The following is a 21698-nucleotide window of genomic DNA, read 5'->3' as shown; positions in this document are numbered from 1 at the left end:
TAATCGAATGGTGACTAGGGGCAGAAATGCCAGTCTGAGGAATTATACCACAATCTCTCTTGCATTTACAACCTTCCTCAAAGCGAGTGTCAGACAAGTAGGAAAAGAAGATAGCAGATTCATCACATCTCAAGCCTGGTCTCATTTGCACGGTGCAGGCTGCCTCATTGTCTGCTGGGGGCTGAGACTGGTCCTACTGATGCTCTGTTTTGAGAAATTCCAGCAGCTTTGCATTGAGAGTTTTTAACCATCCTATTTTGGCATAGGATTCTAGACAAAATTATTTATTAAGACCCGCTAAAACTGTTTCTCTCAAGAGTCCTACAGGAGAAAAAGCCCACCAGGCGAGTGGGTCAATACAATTGATGTCATCATTTAACATTTTACATCAGAGGAAAAGCCAGATGCAAGAGCCTTACCTTGCAGCAAGACCCAGCTGCTCCCTTTAAGTCCTTAGTTACTTCTGTGGGGTTACCAGGCTTAGCTCTGTTGTCCTTTTTACAGACATTTAGGTCTGCAATGAAGGGATGGCTTGGAGCTCTACAGCACTCATGAGAATGAGGGAAGATAAAAGAGAAATTGACAACGAGGTATAATGAAAAGGTTTGCCTTTGGAACCACAACACAATTTGATGTTTTCCTTTAACATTTTGTCAGATTAACTAGGAGTTAGATGGACACCATATTACACATGCTCTGGCTGATTAAATTCACAGAGGTGAGTGGCTTTTGAAGTGTGGCCCCATAAAATACAACTCACTATATTAGCCACTGATCTCCCAACAATTAAAATGTCACTTGTTTCAGAAATGACCAGATCAAACATGTGATAAGACTTTTTCCCACTTCATTTTCTATCACCTCCCCCGCTTCAATCTTATAAATTGGTAGAGAAACTTTGAGAAAAAAATCATTTAAATAGATGGATAGCTGATAGGACATAAACGTTCCTATTTTTTACAAGACCAGAGATCAAGATCTATTTCTACCCTCAAAATGCTCCCCAGACTCTTTTCTTCCTTTTAACTTGCTGACTTCATTGGAGGTTCCTTTATATTGTTGACTCTTTTTTTTTTTCCAACTTCTCAAATCTTGACAGCATTCGCCTGCTTTTCCATATTCATTTAAGTTAAGAAGAATCTTGAATCTCACTTGTCCTGACTTAATTCCATCAGCCAGGTCATCTGTGACAATGACTGTATCCCCACCAGAGGAAGTGCTTTTTGGGGTCTCACTGCTGATTTAGTTTCCTGTGATACAAATGATGTCTCTTAATTTGGTTAGAGCTTATATTGACACAAGGGTTCATTAGGACACCCATTTGCTGGCAATTCAATTTCAAATTAAATACACTTTGTTGTAAATTTTATTACTTTTAAACTACTATATCTATTGTCTTTAATGACCCTATTATACAGTTATGAAGGTAAACAGATTTCTTTAGTAAATATCAAACATTTTATGTTAACCACAGTGAGATGATTTCCTCAGTTTCTACCTTTGTTCCCTTGGCAAGAATTATAGGGCACTCAAAAATATCCTGAAAACTTAATCTGAATAAGTAGACATTAAATTCATGATTATAATCCTAAAGAAAGAAAAAAGCAAAACAAAACATGGGCCCTGGTTGCAATCCCAGTTCTTCATAATTAAAGAACACCTTCTAAAAATATCTTCTAAATATCTTCCTTAAAGGTAAAAAGGAATGAAATGCATATCAAAAGGTTATGCATTTAACATGACATCAGGTACCTAGAGACAAGTGTAGTGATTTATGTACCTTTGGAGCAATTGCATTCTAGATCAGGAGCCAAAACCAGACATTGGTTTACTTTCGCATTAAGTCCTAAGGCATGTTATTCCTGTTTTCTCTCTTATAAGACCACTTATTAATTTTATGATTATGTAAGTTTATATATTTGTGCATTATAAAATTTTTTAATTATAAAAAAAGTACCTTCCCCAAAAGTCACCCAGTAGACCACAGCCCAGAGATAACCACTCGTAAAATATTGACTTCTATTCTTTATAGTTGGATAGACAGACACACTTTTTTCTTTCTTTACAAAATGAGATGATGCTATAAATATTATTTTGTAAGTTGTATTTTCCACTTTATATATTATGGGCATTTTGTATAAGTTTTTTTTTTTTTAACTACAGCATATTTTTTAGGTATTACCTAGTATTTAATTCTAAGGATCTACCATAATTTATTGTTGGATATGTAGGTTAGTCCCTATTTTCATTATTGAAAGTTAGCCTGTAATTAACCTTCTGGCATATAGAGTCTTGTCTACCTCCTGGTCATTTTGTTAGTATAAAGTCCTGTCATTAGAAGTGTTGGGCATAGGAAGTATCTCACTGATCTCTACCTTGAGCACTGAAATAACACTTTAGTGATATATAATCCTGTCCACATGGCCTGCTTCCTCAGACATTAAATAGCCCTTACATGGAGACAGGTCCCACTTTGCTTGGTATCTTCCTTGCACTGCTAGTAGGATCAGAAGGTAAGGAAATGGCAACAAATACACAGCACTAATGTACAGCAGATTTCCCATCCTCAGCACTATTGACATTTTGAATCAGATAATTTTTTGTTGTGGGGGCTGCCCTGTGCATCGTAGGATATTTAGCAGGATCCCTGGCCTTTGCCCACTAGATGCACTAGCACTCCCCCAGTCCCAGTTGAGATGTCTCCAGAAGTGTCCCAGCCAAATGTCCCCTGGAAGCAAAATTGATCCCCACTGAGGACCATTAATGTACAGTATTATCTAGTATTTATTGTGTGCTTATGATGCATGAGACACTCTTCCAAATACAGTGTATCTCTTATCTCATTTAACCTTAAAATATTAAAACAAGGTATTATTATTCCTGCTTAAGTGATGAGAACCTAATGCTAAACTGATGCTGAGGAATGTTGACTATCTTGTCCAGGTTTACATAGGTGTGAGGGCAGAGCCAAAGACTCAGAGTGAGACCATCCAACTTAAGAACTGCCCCTGAACCTGCACCTGCTACTACTGCACCTCCTGTACTGGAACTATGTATCCAAACCTTGGAGGTTCCTACAGTGATCCAAGGCCTTTGATATTTTCTTAGAGATAAATAAGACATGGCTCCCAGCTATACTACCATTACTACAATGCCCCATCCCCGAACACTGTATGAATGAAGAAACACAGATACTTGTATGTCCCAGGATGAAATAGGGTATAGTGCCAAAAAACTGACCCTTAAGGTGAGTCAAAGTAGAGGGTGCCTTTCACCTATGATATTCCATACTTAACTGCAAAACACACACACACACAATAAAATGCATGAACTCTAACGTTAAACAACATACTTTTCAAACATTTTGTCCATCTTTAAATGTGACATGGGCATGTCTTGGTTGACTTCTTCTGCTTCATATTTCAAATCCTGCATGAAAAAAATAGAGATGAAATACAGTTGATTCAAAGCACACTTTAAAGATCTATATGGAAGTTTGCTTTTCTGAGAACAGGATATGCTGACCCTCAAAGGTGAAAATTCCCAGAGACAAATAAGAACGGGGTATGAAACCTTTACCAGGCACCTTATTATGGTGCCTTACTTTTCCCACTTAGTTACTTTTCGGCCAGGAAGGTAAAGAGAAGAGTAAATGACACGATGAGTTGAGTAGAGATGCTTAGTGGATGCCAGCACAGCTCTCTTTGTCTCTTTCTCTCTATTCCTCTCCATTTTCTTCTCCCTCTCATACACACACATGCACACACACACCCACACACATGCACACACACACACATACACACACAACCACACACACACACATGCACACACACCCACACACATACACACACATGCACAAACCAACACACATACACACACACAAACACACAGATGCACACATACACCCACACACATGCACACACACATATGTACACACACACGTACACACACCCACATACATGCACATACACACACATACACACACACGTACACACACACATGTACACACACAACCACACACATACACACACACATGCACACACACACCCACACACACATGCACACACACACGTACACACACACATGCACACACACCCACACACATACACACACGCACACATGCACACACACACACACCCAGACACATGCACACACATACGCACACACACCCCCACACCCACACACATGCACACACACATGCACACTCCCACGTAATGGTATGGTTTTAAAACGTATAAGTGGACATATGGCTGGATGTGTAGGAAGGATGCTAGAGACATTAATAGTAATTATAGTCATATAATTTATCCTCCAATCCAGGGCATTTGGGAGTAAAAGGGGAAACTTAATTATGCTAAGACAACAGACATAACCTAGTGCTCTCCTATGCAAGCTATAACGTACAGAAACCCTATTAATAATACTATTAATGATGCTCCTGAAGATCCTCAGAAAGTACCCCACATAGGCCAATACTAATATGTTCAGTGAAGGTGAATGGTGAGAGAGAGAGAGAGAGAGAAAGAGTGAGAGAGAGAGCTGGAAGCCACAGTCTTAATAGCCTGATCTGGAAATGATGCCCTGTCATTTCTGCTGTGTGCTTTTGGTCACACAGACCAGGCCTGATACAATAAGCTGATACAGTGTAAGAGAGAACCACACAAAGGCATGAATAATGGGAGGCCAGGATCACAGGTCCATCGCGGTTATGAAATCCAGACAAACAATGTTAGATGTTCTTTGATGAAGTATCAAGGTCTGTGAATAATTCTCCATGGCTCTCGGCCCTGCCCTCTGAGCTCTTGGTTCCACTTTCTGAATTTTCCTTCCTTTTTTTTTATGAAAGCAAACATCTTTTCAGTTTAGTAGTTTTCTCGGCCTGCTTCCTGCCAGAAGAATTGGGGGATCCAAAGACCACTTTCATTTTGTCATTGCTCTGTCCCTTTCCGTCCAAGCAGATGATTTTTCTGCTTATATAATTTCTTTTAAGACTTTGTGGGTCTTCTGAAACTCTTACTGGAGTACACTCATTAGGTAAAAGTCAAACCTGTGAAACCCTTCAAAATAAGACCTCTATCTTGGGCTTTCACTTACAGGATAGGGGCAATGACCTTAATCTCCCCAGAAATGTTATCGTTTGATTAGGAGAAGATGTGAAGCACACACTTAATCTCTGCAGGGTGACTTTTGTCTGAGTGCATAGTATTCAGAGGCACCACCTTTGCTATTTCTGAGATTGTAACAAAAGATTTGACTGTGACTCTCTTGGCTTCGTCTTTGAACCATATTTCCCTGGCATCTGGTCTCTTCTCAGAAGCCATTCCTTTATTTTAGCATTGTCTGACATCTTGGGAGACTGAGAATTTTCAAAACCATCAAGTCATGACTTGTTTTGTTTAACAGTCCTTGCTTTAGTTTGTCTCTCTCTTCTCATATTTTACAATAAGCAGCAAAAAGAAACCAGGCAGCACTTGCAATCCTCAGGTTGGGAATCTTCTTCACTAGGTTATCCAGTGTATTCAGTACATTTTCAGCCTTCCACACAACTGCAGGCAACAGTGTTGCTAAACTCTCGGACGGTTCGTAATAAAGATTTTCCTTCCTCCATTTTCCAACAAGATTTTCTTCACTCTCCAGCAAGCCCTCACCCCACTTCTCAAAGACCATGATATTTCTAGAAACATCTTCTTCAAGGTAAGTACCTTGAGCCTTCACTAACACTCTCTTCGAAGTTCACTGTGCAGTTTCAATGTCACTCTCATGTTTTAGGTTTTGTTGCAGCAATACTCCACTTCCAGGTACCAAAATCTGTATTAGTTATCTATCGCTTTATAACACATTACCCCCAAACCTAGCAACTTAAAACAATGAACATGTACTATTTCACACAATATCTGAGGGTTAGAAATCCAGAAGCCTCTTAGCTGGGTTTTGCTGTCTCAGGGTCTCTCACGAAGCTGCACTGAAGCTGTCAGCTGGGCATGCAGTCACCTCAAGGGTCAAAGGAGGCTGGAGAAGCTGTTTCCCAGCTCAGTCATGTGGGCATTGGCAGGCCTCAGTTTATTGCTGACTGCTGGTCAGAGGCTTTGGTTCCTCACTATAGGCCACTCGCAAGATAGCAGCTTACTTCCTCCAAAGGGACAGAGAAATAGTTCAAATAGAAAGCCCCACACATATCCATGAAAAGGTATGGGAAATTCAAAAGACTACGAAATGCTGGTATAGAGGAGGACACTTGCCAGGGTCGTATATCAGCCTATATGCCATGTTACATATTGTGCTTGGCTTGGGTAAATAAATTTCTTAAAACAAGTCTGCTAAGAAAGGTTCTAAAATAGGTACATGAGATAAAGTAAAACAGTCTGATTTAATGCAGTAGATATTGTCAAGTTTATCACATAGTAAATAGACTGAGATTTTACAAGAGCAGTGCTAGTCTATATTTATTGAGCATTTGTATCATACTAGGCATGTACTTCATTGAGTTTTTCATTCTACAAATATCTATTGTGGGTTTGCTTTATGACCGACACTGTGCTAGAAGCTGGAAATACAATGGTATACAAAATCCTACCATAACTGACATTATGAAGCTTTCTTTCTGGTGGACATGATAAATGAAACAAGTAAACTTGAGAAATGAATAAAACAATGGCAAGTGTGCTCAGCACAATGGAGGAAACAATCCAAGGATAACTTAAAAAATAATGATTTTAGGGGCAAAATTGTGGAGGAGGATAGAGAGAGAAGACAATAACATTTAAAATGAGACCTGAAGGGGCCGGCCCCGTGGCTCATTCAGGAGAGTGTGGCACTGGTAGCACTGAGGCCACATGTTCGGATCCTATATAGGGATGGCTGGTGAGCTTCCTGGTTGAGCGTGGTGCAGACAACACCGTGCCAAGGGTTGTGATCCCCTCACCAGTCAAAATAATAATAATAATAATAAATAAAAATAATAAAAAATAAATAAAATGAGACCTGAAGGAAAAGAAGGTTTAGCCATGCAAAGAGTGGGAGAAATTGAGGGTTCTAGGCAGCAAGCACAGCATGTGCAAAGGCCCTGAGGTAGGAAATAATTTTAAAAACTGAAAGAAAATCAGTGTGGCTTCAATACAGCCAACAGAGGAAAATATTGGGAAATGAGTTGGAAATACAAGCAGGACCCATAGATGATGCTAATGAATCTACATGGTATGTGCAGTGGGGAAGTCAGTAAAGCACTTTAAGCAAAGCAGTGATATTGATTTATATATAATGGGCAATAAAATTTTGAAAGGATTCAATAGGTGTTTCTTTCTCCCTTCTATAAATGATGTTTCTCATTAAAATTCAACTATTACATCATGAGGTAATCAGAGAGGGGACATGCCTCATCAATATGGGGGACATGAGAGAGAAGTCACAACCAGACAGCGAGAGGAAGTAGGAAAGCTTCTCCTTTTGTCCCTGGTGAATTGTGAGCTGGATAAGGAGGTATAAGGGAAGCAATCAGTCAAGTGCACATGTCACAGCTTCCCCTCACCCTGACCCATCTTCTCCAGGGTGGAAATCCCATAGTTGTAGGAATGTCAAATAGTTTGAGGAGAAATACAAGAGCAGAGGTGCTGTGCAAGACTTCCACTTAAAACTCTGAGAAGAGACCATGCTGCATAGGACCCCACGGTGGGGTGTGATGTCACAGAATTAGAGCACAATGGCTGCTATGCTGTGGTTAACACAGCGAAAACTGACTTCTGGTGCCTGTGTCAGTGAGGGTCTCAACAGAAACAGACAAACTCTCAAAATTAGATGACTTGAGGAGGAAGATGTACTTACAAGCTATTACAGTAGTCCCTCCTTGTCTGTGGTTTTGCTTTCCACAGTTTCTGTTACCTTTGGTCAATCGAGGTCTGAAAATAGGTGAGGACAGTATAATCAGATATTTAGAGAGAGAGGGAGAGAGAGAGAGACCACATTCACTTAACTTTCATGACAGTGTATTATTCTAATTATTCTATTTTATTATTAGTTATTGTTACTCTCTCACTGTGTCTAATTTATAAATTAAACTTTATCGTAGGTGTTATGTATATGAAAAAATATAGTCTATGTAGGGTTTGGTTCTATAGGCGGTTTCAACATCCACTGGGGGTCTTGGAACGTATCCCCCCTGGATACGTGAGAACGATCATACTGCAGAGCTGTGAATGTAAAGGGACTATAAGGCAGACTGTTGCCACCCCTAGGCTTGAAGGGCTGAGAAAACAGAGTGGTCACGGGACCCTGGCAGGAGAGGCTCATGTAGAGTCACCATCTTGCATAGAACAGTGACCAAGGGTGAAGGGACAGACTAGCTCCATGTCGACTTAACCTCAGAGAAAGGGAAGAAGTACTCACATGACCTCTCTCTTCCCTCCCTCCTACCCCTGGCCAATACTCCCCTTTGGTAAAAAGCATCCAGAAGCCAGAGGGCCCGGGAGCTCTCCTGATGCGTCTTCACGGGGCAGTCTCCAGTAGCAGAGAAACCAGTGGACAAGGGCAGAGGGTTGTTCTGGGAGGGAAAAAGGTAACATAATGAGCATAGTGCTTATCCTCTAAGTTAGTTCCTCTGCAAATGAAATCTATCCAGAAATTTCTGCTCCCTGCAGAGTGATAACCTTATTCAGGAAACACCTGCCGCTTGAGGCTTGCAAGCTTTCCAAGGGGCAAGCGGTGTGTGGAGGCCAAGCTGGAGGGTGAGCGCTGCACCAAGCTGTGAGGTTTGGCCGGGGACTGCACAAAGGGGGTAAGGGAAGACGAAACCAGCAGCGAATGTCAAGTTTCCATCTTCAGTCCACTGGTGAACTGTGTTGTCATTTACTGACAGGAAACATGGGGTTAGAAACGAACGGTGTTTTGAGGAGTAAAATTTAAACTTCCGAGTTGGAGACATGTTAAATTTGAGGGGAAATTTAAATTTAAAGACATTTCAATTAAATTTCTTGAGATACTCAAATGGCAGTGTTGAGTAGGGTTGAGATATATGGCTCTGAAGGGAAGAGAGGAGACCAGAGCCTCCAGCCATCACCAGCAAGAAGATGCAATTAGGTGATGGGAATGAACAGAGTCACGCTGCGAGACAGCTCTAAGAACTTTTGTACACATGACATCATTTAATCCTCACCACAGCCCTATCATGTGTGTGCTGTAGCATCATACCCATTTCCCAGATGGGTCAACTGAGGCTCTGAGACCTTAAGGCATTTGCTCAAGTTTCCAGCACATGGTGGAGACCAGAGTTGACTCAGTGGCCCAGCTCTTACCTGCCATGATTAGTACTTTGTGTAGTCATTTGCGTACCCTTCCTAGAGGGTACATTCACAGAGTAACAGTGTTTTTCACTCACTTGACCCCATGTATTTTCTATTATTACCCCAAAACAGAAATTACAACCCTGTTGTGAAACAATTACTTATATCCATGGATGCCTATGGTCCTTTGGAAATGAATAGAAAGGGCTAGACAGTAAAACTATATTAAATACTATGAAATTTCTCTCTGTACCAGCTATTTTCCAAAAAGGATCAGGGCCGACCCCATGGCGCACTCGGGAGAGTGCAGCACTTGGGAGTGCAGCAGCGCTCCCGCTGGGGGTTCGGATCCTATATAGGGATGGCCGGTGCACTCACTGGCTGAGCACGGTGCGGACGACACCACCCCAAGGGTTGCGATCCCCTTACCGGTCACACACACACACACAAAAAAAAAAGACAAAAAGGATCAAACAGAGCATGCATAGTTTACAAAGACAGTGAACTCCCTCATAGGGCCGACTATTTGTAAATCCTCTCAAATATTTCAGAAGCATCATTATTTATTAATAGTTTATGAACTGATCAAAATTTATCTCTTTATTAAAAAAACTTTTACCATAAACTTTATTACATAACCATTATTTCAAGCCGCTTTAGTCATAGTTCTTTTATATAAAACTAATTCTTCTTTTGTATAAAAATTTATTTTGGAATATTTTCCAACTCAGACTTTGCCACCATATCCTATTAGTCTGAATAATTGATAGGTTGCTATAACTGGGGAATACACAGGGAAAAATTAGGCAGACATTATCAGTGAATATTGTTGATAAACCAAAAATTAAAAATAGTAATGTTTTATTTATTTATGCAACATCCAAAACATTCCTAACTCGCTATCACTAGAGAATTTAAGTATTGATTTTCTAAAATTATCTCTTTAGATTTCCCTAGCCTGGATCACATTTTCTAATAGCAATAGAAAGAAATGTTGGGGGGGGCGGGCAAGATTGCTTTAGAGGCTTCTTTGTTCAAAAAAAGACAGATTAATTCCTCCCAATATTGTTACATTTTCCATAAATGTCTATAAACTTTGGTTTTTTAACTCTTCCTTTTGACAAATAACAGAAGTCATCAAAGAGTCCATTTGATTCTGCAAAACTGGGTGGACGTCTGCTTTTCACTTCCTCTACTGTTGAACACTTTACTTGGATGTCAATGTGTATTCAAACCCATAATCTTCTTGACTGTGGTAATGGCTAGTGTAGGGGAGAAGGAAAAAATGAAGTCCTAACTAAATTTCTTGAAAACTATAATGCACTAGGCACTAATTTAGCTACTTTACATGTGCCAATCCATGGAATCTTCACATGAACTGTTTCAGAGAGATACTGTTATTGTCCCCATTTTACAAGTGGGGAAACTGAGCAACGGCTAGACAAGATCAAGCCCAGAGAGCTGGCTTCCAGAGCACATGCTTCTGACTCCTACCCTAATGAATTCTGAATTTTATATTCTATGGTTATATTTTAGATAATTTGAACCAACTCTACTTATTCAAGAACAGTACTTCATAGGCAAACATACAAGTATAGAAAAACACTGCCATACTGCAACTATATATTTAGAAATAACAATACCCTAAGTCTATTCAGAAAACTATCCTTGGATACATTGGAATTCTATATAAAATTATAAGGCCTCAGTGAGTATCAAACCAGTAATATTAAAATTGACCTTGAATTCAATGCTAATTCTTCAGTTTTCTTCTAAAAACTAAAAATTTCCATGAGGCATGCTACCAAGCAATACAAGCAATATATTTCAGTAAAATTTTGTGTGAAAATATAGGATATTCCCCATTTCTATGTAGAAATGCTCTCTCTGGTCATTTAACCATTTTTATTTTCTCTCAGTTTTCAAAAAAATGCACACTTATTTAAGTACACAGTTATAAACAACTTTAACACTTGAGAATCCTATATATATATATCAAGAATATGCATATATGATATAATTAATAATTCTACTCAGTTTTCAAAAAAATGTACACTTATTTAAGTACACAGCTATAAATAACTTTTACACTTGAGAATACTATATATATCAAGAATATGCATATGTGATATAATTAATAATTCTACTATGTGACTGAAAATATAAAGATATCACTGAAATCTACCATACACAGCAACATGGATGGACTTAGAATAAATTATATTAAGTGAAATAAGTCAGGCACAGAAAGAAAAATACCACATGTTCTCACTTATTTGTGGGAGCTAAAAATAAATAAATACACAAACGGGGGGAAAAAAGACACAACAATCACAATTCTTTGAACTGTTAAGACAAGCGAACAGATATGATGTTGATGGGGGGAGGGGGAAGGGAAGGAGAGAGGGGAGAGGAGGGAGGGAAGGCGAGAGGGGGGAAGTGAGGGTTCGGTAAAGGGCCACGAAAATCAACTACATTGTACATTGATAAAAATTTTTTTTAAAGTTTAAAATAATAGACAATCATAGGTATGACTACTAAAATACTGGCAGATGGTTCTATCTTTTGAAGAGCTCAATCCCACTAAAACAATTCACTTTAAATATAGCATCTGTGTTACATGGTTAACAATACTCATAAAATGACTTAGACTGAAAAATTAACCTAATAGATATCAAGCTAAAGAATAATATGCAATAATGCCTTGGAAAAACTTAAATATTTTTTCCCAGAGGAGGGGAAGCATGCATACTCACATTCATAGAATCCAGATACTTCAGGTCCTTAAAACTCCACATTTTGTTCCTCCTGCACCAGAGTGAGGAATGAAGACACTCTGTCCTCAGTAAAGAAACCCAGAGAATTCTTTCTCCACATCCAGATCACCTCTGAGAGGCCTGACACACTGCAATGTGGAATACCTGCTGCATATTGTCTATGGTGCTATTTCATCTTCTATTTTTTTCTAATCTGTTACTTTAGAAAAAAAAAGAAAAGGAAGCATCAAAGTCTCCAAAAAGAAAAAAATGTAAAAATCTGTGGTCCCCAAATATCAAAGAGAAGTTCATTTTTAAGTTCCCATCATGAAGCAAACAAGGTTATCTCTGATTTGTCTTTTCCTCTTATACCACCTTCTGCTCAAATGGTAGTCATATACCCAGCCCCTAGAAGAATGGGTTTTCTATTAGCATTCAGGGGAATGTGGAAAAATAGGCATGGTTGAAAGGTATGTGATGTGATTCTGAGAAATGTAATCAAATATGAAGCAAATATTTGGGATGGTACGCAGAAGGAAAAATATAAGACTTAAGGAATAATAAATACTCCACTTTATATATTCATGAAAACTTTTATTACTGACAAATTCCCTGAATTTATTTAATTTAAAGCTAATATTAAATAACTAAATAACTTTTACTGAGACATGCTTTAAAGCAGGAGGAAAAGTATATGTTTCTGACACTGGATATAGATTCATGCTTTGAGCCATTCAACTAGAGAAAAGTGGCTACCAATGACCTAATGCCATTAAAACTGTTTCTACCCATATCCTGTCTTTTTAGTAGAAATTCTACTTTAGGGAAAATAAAATAAAATGTTCAAAAATGAATAATTCCTTCCAGAAGAAAGCAATGGGACAAATTTGTCTATGGAATGTCTATGGTGCATCCTGACTCACAGAAGACAAGAGGCAATGTCTGTTCTTCACTGGGCCCTGGTTTGGACAAGCGTGTAACAAGGGACACTTTGGGAACAACTGGTAAAATTTAAGTATAGACTGGGATATTACCTAAAATTACTATCAATTTTATTAACTATGTTGATGTTATTTTGGCTATGTTTTCTTTTTAAGTTTTTAATTGACATAATAATCGTACATTTTTATAGGGGTACCAGTGATATTTTGATACACATATACAATGTGTAATGATCAACTCATGTTAATTAACATATTTATCACCTCAAACAATTATAATTTCCCTGTGCTGGGAACATTTGAAACCTACTCTTTGACCTATCTTGAAGGTATTCAACAAATTGTTGTTAATTACAGCCGCTCTACAGTGCTGTAGAACACTAGAACTTATTCCTCCTGTCTAGCCATACTTTTGTATCCCTTAACTAGCCTCTCTTTATCCTCTGTTCTCCCTCCCCTTCCAAGCTGCTGGTAACCACTATTCTACTCTCCACTTCTATGCAATCAACTTTCTTAGCCTCCACACATGAGTGAGAATATATGGTATTTTTCCTTCTGTTCCTGGCTTATTTCACTTAACATAAGATCCTCCAAGCTATGTTCTTATTTTTTTAATGCATGCTGATGCATAATTTTTTAACCAACTCTACATGCCTCTTACAAAATCTAACATCACCATTCATAAGATCCCCCCTCTGAGGCATGTCCCCAGCTGAAATGTCCAATAGTTTCTTATCAAACAGCTGCCGTCAGAAAACCACTCTTGGTAAGGGAATGGCAACTTAGTTCCTTCACAGGGCACTGCTAGAACTAATCAGAGGAACCGGAATCATGAGAAGTTTAAATATTTTATTTCTGATTTAACCTTTTAGAATATAAAACTGAATTGAGATTGTCAGAGTAGAATGTTGGGTCAAGGAGTCCCAAACAACATTTCATAACTATTACCCTGAAGCTCAGTACCCTTAGTCTAGGCATGATTCTCTTTTTCATATGTTTCTGGGCAATCCTGCTGTATGACACCTCTTTATTGAGTTGACTACAAGAGAAAACAATGTAGCTGGAGAACCTATTAGTGCACTTAAAGCATATTTTTAAAATATGAGTTTCAAGAATGAAGAATTAGCACCAGAGTCTCCTACACATGCTCTCCAACTGAGTCTTCTTTAGACATGTTACCTTCTTGCAAAAGTAATGGGATATTAAACAGATGTAAAATAATTGTGATAGTGGTCACAATGATACTTTAAAAGCTCTTCATCACCCTAGCAAAATTGTTAAATGTGTGAAGCCTTACTGAACAGTAAAATAAGATAGAGTCATAGCTAGTAATTTCTTTTCCTAAACTAGAAAAACGATATGAAAGATTCAATGCTTTAGGTTCTTTTCAGAAAACCTCTATAATCCTGTAATACTTCTTTTACATGAGATATAATTTTTTTAAAAAAACTTGAATACAGTTCTGAAATATGAATTGTTCATTACATTGCATAAATATTCTTCTTCTGTCTTCACAAGATCTCCAGGTTGGTTATGTAAATTTCAGCTTATACTGATTACCTTGGGGGTACTGAAGCCAAGAGAAGGGAGCAGCAGTACGAGAAAAAAATGACATTTCAGATGCCAAAAAGCCATTCAAGGTATTTTTTCCACTAAGGAAAAAAAAGTTTATATTTTCTGAAATGAAGGTACTCAATAAAAATGAGAAAAGTTGGTTGGGGTTTTTTTTAATATTTGTGATTTTTTTTTCTCTAGAATTATGACATAGGTGGGGAGAGTCAAATATATGGGTTACTGATTTTTGGCACTAAATCTATATCCCCCTTTCCATTGTGATTATTTATATAGTCTTCCTTAATATGTCTTAATATATTTCACTAGAATTCATCCAAGAAGGACCTCGAAATTCATTGCAGATGAGCAGGTAGCCTGAATTAGGTGTCATAATGATTGAGAGTTTTATCATAGAATTAGGAGAATTGGGGGGAAGCTTCAAGTACGGAGAGCTTTTAAGTGAAATAATAGAACTAAATCATGGAGCAAGATGAACAGAGGAGTGGAAACAGGTACTTCAAAATCATAGATGGAGATAATTAATAAATTATTTTATAGAGTCAGCTAGAATCCTACACCAAATAAACAAGAATCACTTTAAGTAATGATGAGATTATACATATGTATGTTATATATATATATAAATTACACACACACACACACACACATTCTGGCCATTCAATGCCTTCCTTTCATACAAAATGACCTTTACATTTTAGGTGCTTAGCAAACATTTCTTCTTTAACATTAACATATATTCCTAAGTCCCTATCATAAAGGGGATACAAAAAACTATTTGTCCATAAGACAACTACAATCAATGCAGTGCAACACAGTTTGAATAATAAACATTTGATTAATGGTAAAACACTATACAGAACCAAATCCTGAATGAGTAGAAATTAAAAGATAAAACAGGGATTTCCTGACTAATAAGGATACTGGATTATTATTACATGATTTCATAGCTAATATTTTTATTTTTTTAATGTCATTTATTAGATAGATTCTTTAATCATACTTAAAGATGTGTCAGCATTATATGATATAACTGATACTCATTTTATCAATTAGAGAACTAATAACCCAAGAGCTTAACTGAATTCTCTGAGGCCACATATGTCACGAGATTTAGAGTTGATTTGAATCCATTACCAAGTTCATCTCACTATATCATGATGCTTCCTTCAGAAAATAATTGCCTGAGTAAGGAACACCTATGAGAAGCTATTTAAGGTTTTGACCAAGGAAATGAAATGATAGGAGATATACCTTAGACACTAATTCTGGAATGGATTCGAGCAAAGAAAACAGAGTAGGGAGCAGGACTAAGGTATTTTAAAGTAGCTTATGAGAGAGTCTTTAGGTTTTTCTATATATATAGTATCACATCATCTGCAAATAGGGAAAGTTTGACTTCATCTTTTCCAATTTGGATTCCCTTTATTTCTTTCTCTTGCCTGATTGCTCTGGCTAGTACCTCCAGTACTATGTTAGAAAACTCCTAGAGCTGGTTAATAACTTCAGTACCATTGTAGGATACAAAATAAATGCCTCCAAATCTGTTGCATTTATATACTCAAATAATGAACTAACAGAAAGAGAAATAAAGAAAGTAAGCCCATTTACATTTGTCACACACAAAAATAAAATACCTAGGGATCAATTTAACCAAGGAGGTGAAAGACCTCTACAATAACTACAAACCACTACCGAAAGAAATTAAAGAAGACATAAAAAGATGGAAAGATATTCCATGCTCTTGGATTGGAAGGATTAACATTGTGAAAATGTCTACACTACCCAAGGTGATCTACAGATTCAATGCAATCCCTGTCAAAGTACATTCTTCACAGAAATGGAAAAAATAATCTTACCTTTCATATGGAACAACAAAAGACCCTGAATAGCTGAAGAAATCCTGAGCAAAAAAATAAAGCCAGAGGCATAACCCTACCTGAATTCAAATTATACTACAAAGCTATTGTAACCAAAACAGCATGGTACCAGTATAAAAATAGACATTCAGACAAGTGGAGTAGAATTGAGAACCCAGAAATCAGCCCTCAGGCTTCTAGCCATCTGATATTGGACAAAGGCAACAAAAATCTACATTGGGGAAAAGACTGCCTCTTCAACAAGTGGTGATGGGAAAACTGGATATCCATATGCAGAAGAATGAAGCTAGATATGCACCTCTCACCATACATTAAAATCAACTCGAAATGGATTAAAGACTTGATGGAGTTTGGATGTATTGTCCCCTCCAAAATTGATGTGGAAATTTGATCTCCAGTGTGGCAGTGTTGGAAAGTGATTGAGTCATGGGGGTGGATCCCTCATGAATGGATTAATGCTCTCCCTGGGGGGAGGAGGGGTAGTGAGTGAGTTCTTGCTCTATTAGTTCCCATGAGACCTAATTGTTTAAAGGACCCCAGCACCTCCTCTCTCTTTCTCTCTCTCTCTCTCTTCCTCTCACCATGTGATCTGCTTGTACCCGCCAGCTGCCTGCCACTTTCCGCCATGAGTGGAAGCAGCCTGAGGCCAATGCCAGATGCAACTGTCCCAGAATCATAAGCCAAATAAACCTCTCTTCTTTATAAATCACCCAGTGTCAGGTAGTTCTGTTATAGCAATACAAAACGGACTAAAACAAGACTTAAGTGTAAGACTTGAAACTGTAAAATTACTAAGGGAAAATATAGGTGAAACACTGCAGCAACTAGGTCTGGGCACAGACTTTATAAACTTGAGCCCAAAAGCATAAGCAGTAAAAGAAAAAATAAAGAAATGGGACTATACCAAACCAGAAAGCTTCTGCACAACAAAGGAAACAATCAACAGAGTGAAATGACAGCCTACACACTGGGAGAAATTTTTTGCTAATTATGCATCTGACAAGGGATTAATATCAATAATATGCAGGGAACTCAAACAATTATACAGTGAAAAAAACAAATAACCTATTAAAAAATGGGCAAAGGAGCTGAATAGACATTTTTCAAAGGAAGACATACAGATAGCTGACAGGTACATGAAAAACTGCTCAACATCACTAGTCATCAGGGAAATGCAAATTAAAACTATATTGAGATACCACCTCACCCCAGTTAGACTGGCTATAATCAAAAAGATGGTGAATAACAAATGCTGGTGAGAGTGTGGAGAGAAGGGAACATTCCTACACTGTTGGTGGGACTGTAAATTAGTAGAACCACATGGGAAACAGTATCGAGGTTTCTCAAACAACTACAGATAGATCTTACATACAATCCAGCAATCCCACTTCTGGGTTTATACCCAGAGGAATGGAACTCATCATGACAAAGGGATGCCTGCACTCCCAAGTTCATCGCAGCTCTGTTTACAATAGCCAAGACATGGAACCAACCTAAGTGTCCATTGATTGGATAAGGAAACTGTGGTATATATACACACCATGGAATACTACTCTACCATAAAAAAGAATGAAATACTTCCATTTGCAACAAAATGGATGAGCCTGGAGAAACTCATATTGAGTGAAATAAGCAAAGCACAGAGGGATAAATACCAAAAGTATTCATTCATAAGTGGGAGCTAAGAGAGAAAGAAGGAAGGAAAGAAAGAACACAGTGGTGCATTGGACTTGCAGAGGGAGAGAACATTCCTTGGGCTACAAAGTGGAGTTGGGGGGGAAAGGGAGGAAGATTGGGGATAATGGACTGGGGGACATAGGGTACACATGCAATTTCTGGTAATGGGTATGCTGCCAGGGAATTGGCCCCCACATCATGGGCACGAAGGGTGACAATCAGTTTTGTATCTCATGAATATTCATAACCAGTAAAAAAATTAAAAAATAAAGTAGCTTATGCTTGATACTTGTTACCTGGTGGGCACTGAACTCCTTCAGTAAAGGAAATTTTGTTAATATTTGCATAGTTAATATTTACACTGTTCAGCAATGAAAGTGTAAATATTCTTTCAAATGTATAAATCTTCATTGCTGAACAGTCATATACCCAGCCCCTAGAAGAATGGGTTTTCTATTAGTATTCAAGGGAATGTGGGGAAAAAAAGGCACGGGTTGAACATATGCAATGTGATTCTAAGAAATGTAATCAAATACAAAGCAAATATTTGGGATGGTACCCAGCAGAAAACGTATAAGACTTAAGGAGTAATGAGTACTCCACCTTACAAAGTCATGCAAGTTTTTATTACTGACAAATTCCCCAGAATGTATTTATGCCAAAATTATAATGTTTTCCTTTAATCCCCTGGGGGGGAAAGCTGAAAAGGTCAGATATTCATGTATAAATCTGTTTAAGTTGTGTTTTCTGTAAAAAAAAAATATATATATATATATATATCCAAATATATATGTTCTGAGGCAATTTCAGGGCGATTCCAAATGACGTGCACGTGAACTTCAACTGGGGCTTCACACCACTTCTTCCCCCACAGCCCACCCTACCCTTTCTCGTAAAATTTCTGCTTCTACATTTCTAATTCCCATCATCCATCACCCAATCCTGCAAAAATGATATATTCATGATAAAAATGATAGGACACCTAAATCTTTCACATCTTTCTTAGGGCATTACAATCATCACACACACTAAAAGATGAAGTAAAACAGCATTTTCAGAGAGAAGGACGAAAGAAAAGAGAAAGCAAGAAAGAGAAGCATGCCCTGCAAGGAAACTTACAAACTACTTCAATGACAGATTTAATCCTCACCAAGAATTCCAAGATGGGTATTCAAGAATTTTGGGGGGTGCTCACCCCTCCCCCACAGAGCCCTTGTGCTCAGGAAGCTGAGGCAGACCCCATCCCCACAGCTAGGACACGTGATCCAGGACTGACAAGACCAGTGTCATCTCAGGTTGGACCCAGTGAGGATTTTCCAGGATTGAACACATGAACTGTGATGTCCAATCAAACGAAAGCACAGGCTTTTTAAAACATGACTAAGCAAAAAAATTGTATGGATGTTAGCAACCTAAAAGCATACATTTGTTTATTCCTTCACTTATGATTTCAGATCCGTCCACTGTTTGACAATGTACTGGGTGCTGAGCAACCCTGGAATATGAATTCAAGATGAATAAACAGATAAAAATTGGCCCTGAGAAGAATTATAAAAAGTCCTACATGATTCTAATGTTGTGATTTCTCTCAGCTGCAGGCAGGCAATTATTAGATGGTACAATCCACCCTATAAGAAAATTAGTCCACACCGTATGCAGCAGAATGCCTCTGCTCTACAGTTCTGTCCTTGTTATATTTCTTCTTTAATTTTCACATCACCCTAAGTCCTATCTGCCTAAATCTAAGCTTTCACCACCCATTTCATAAAAACATATATCTTCCAAATTTTACTACATATTTTGGATTTAAAAAAATTGACACACTATCTTTAGTTTCTACTCCTGTATTTCTCCAGGCCACCGAATGAGGTTTTCTTCTAATGTGTGTAATATGAATGGCCACTTGTTAATTTATAATATGGTCTTCTGTTTTCCCATCAACTCTCATATTTCCTTAAATTTTACTTATTGGGCAATATGCATTTGGATAATCTCCACTAAGTCATTAAAACAAAGTTAGCATGCAAAATGCACTGCAATGCATTCTTTTCGATTTCAACTCCCACTGTAGTTATCCCATTTGATCTAGTACCACAGAAACATGAAAAATGGGATATCCACATTTGTTTTTTTTCCAGGAACAATTAATACAACTTTATTGATCTTTTTTAAGATAGCACATTAACATTTGAAACAATAATTCAGATTCTCCACCTTCTTAATCTTCACTTGTTAAACTGCCAGAAATTTTAGTTGGTAGAGATTTGATGTTAACACATGACCTACTGTTCTGCTATACCTCAATATGAATTTGTTTCATCGTGGCATGAATCTGTTCCATCACTTACTTTGCTCCAGCAAGTAGCTGAGATTAGTTCTATTGCTTCCTAGTGTGGACACCAAAGGTTCAAATTCTGTCTGTTGTTACTAGTTGTGTGACCTTAAGCAGCTTATCATTTTTGAGTCTTAGTTTCCACAGCTGTAGAGTGCAAGTGATAAGATTTATCTATTTATGGGCCGAACCCGTGGCGCACTTGGTAGAGTGCTGCGCTGGCAGCGCGGCGACACTCCCGCCGCGGGTTCGGATCCTATATAGGACTGACCGGTGTACTCACTGGCTGAGTGCCGGTCACGAAAAAACGACAAAAAAAAAAAAAAAAAGATTTATCTATTTATGGGAGCAATGAATCAGCTAAGACATATAAAGTACTTCGAATCAGTCATGGCACTTAGTAAATAATAAATATCCATGTCTAATTTAAATATATATCATTATTATCATCATAACACCATGGTAATATCGGGTTCTGTTTTCTTCTTTTTCATATGAATGCCTTTTTTCTTTTTTTTTTTCTTTTTTGTTTTTGCTAGTCTACCATTTATTTTCCTTGCTTTCTACTGGGTAAAATAAGTACAGGGTTGTGAATGAATGAATGATTGAAACAAGACTTTCCTACTGACCACAATGCTTACTGATGACCTTTTCACACTGGTGCACTTGTGGGGGTGTAGCTCAGGGGTAGAGCATTTGACTGCACACTGGTGCACTTGTTCCTTCTGGGCTAGTTCTAGCTAAGGAACAGCTAAGTTCAGAGTTTGGCAGGATCTTCAGCTTGAGTAATGATAAGCTGTTGAGGAAACAGACCTTAATGTGGACTTCTTATCAATCTACAAACCTTACATAAAGAAAAAGGAGATATTTCCCGACTCTCTGAAATTTTTATTCACTGAAGCAACGGTCCTTTTCAAAGTTCATTGTCAAGGTCTCAGCCATTCATTCAGGGTAGTGGGGGTATTTTACTTTCCAGAGATAACCTTTATCACATGCTTATAATGGCCCAGGCCCTCTATTAAAAGTTTACTTGAATTATCTCATTTGTTATTTTCTTTTGATTTAAGCCTCACACCAACTTATGAGGATTATTATTTACAGATTGAAAACAAAAAACTGAGGCACAGAGAAGTCGGCTTCCCCAAGGTCACACAATGCGAAAGGGTTTAGCTGATATTCAAGCTCCAGTTTTTAAGTACCCAGAGTCTGTGCTGTCACCTGCATGTGATATTGTGTCATACAAACACCATGGGGATAGTTGAGTGAGT

At 38.0% G+C, this 21698-nt stretch overlaps 1 protein-coding gene across 1 annotated transcript in view; it reads right to left on the bottom strand.

Moving 5' to 3' along the window:
• LOC134378885 (uncharacterized) overlaps window positions 1–21698 on the bottom strand; it is a 311104-nt gene that overhangs the window by 227216 nt on the left and 62190 nt on the right. The window contains 4 exon segments of the mRNA XM_063098198.1: window positions 420–540; window positions 3353–3429; window positions 8420–8533; window positions 8656–8754. Coding sequence (XP_062954268.1) covers window positions 420–540; window positions 3353–3429; window positions 8420–8533; window positions 8656–8754 — 411 coding nt within the window.

Source organism: Cynocephalus volans, chromosome 5 (assembly GCF_027409185.1).
Source record: "Cynocephalus volans isolate mCynVol1 chromosome 5, mCynVol1.pri, whole genome shotgun sequence".
In the NCBI taxonomy this organism is placed as follows: domain Eukaryota; kingdom Metazoa; phylum Chordata; class Mammalia; order Dermoptera; family Cynocephalidae; genus Cynocephalus; species Cynocephalus volans.
The sequence above is the reverse complement of the archived record's forward strand: the minus strand, read 5'-3'. Positions and strand labels throughout refer to the sequence as shown.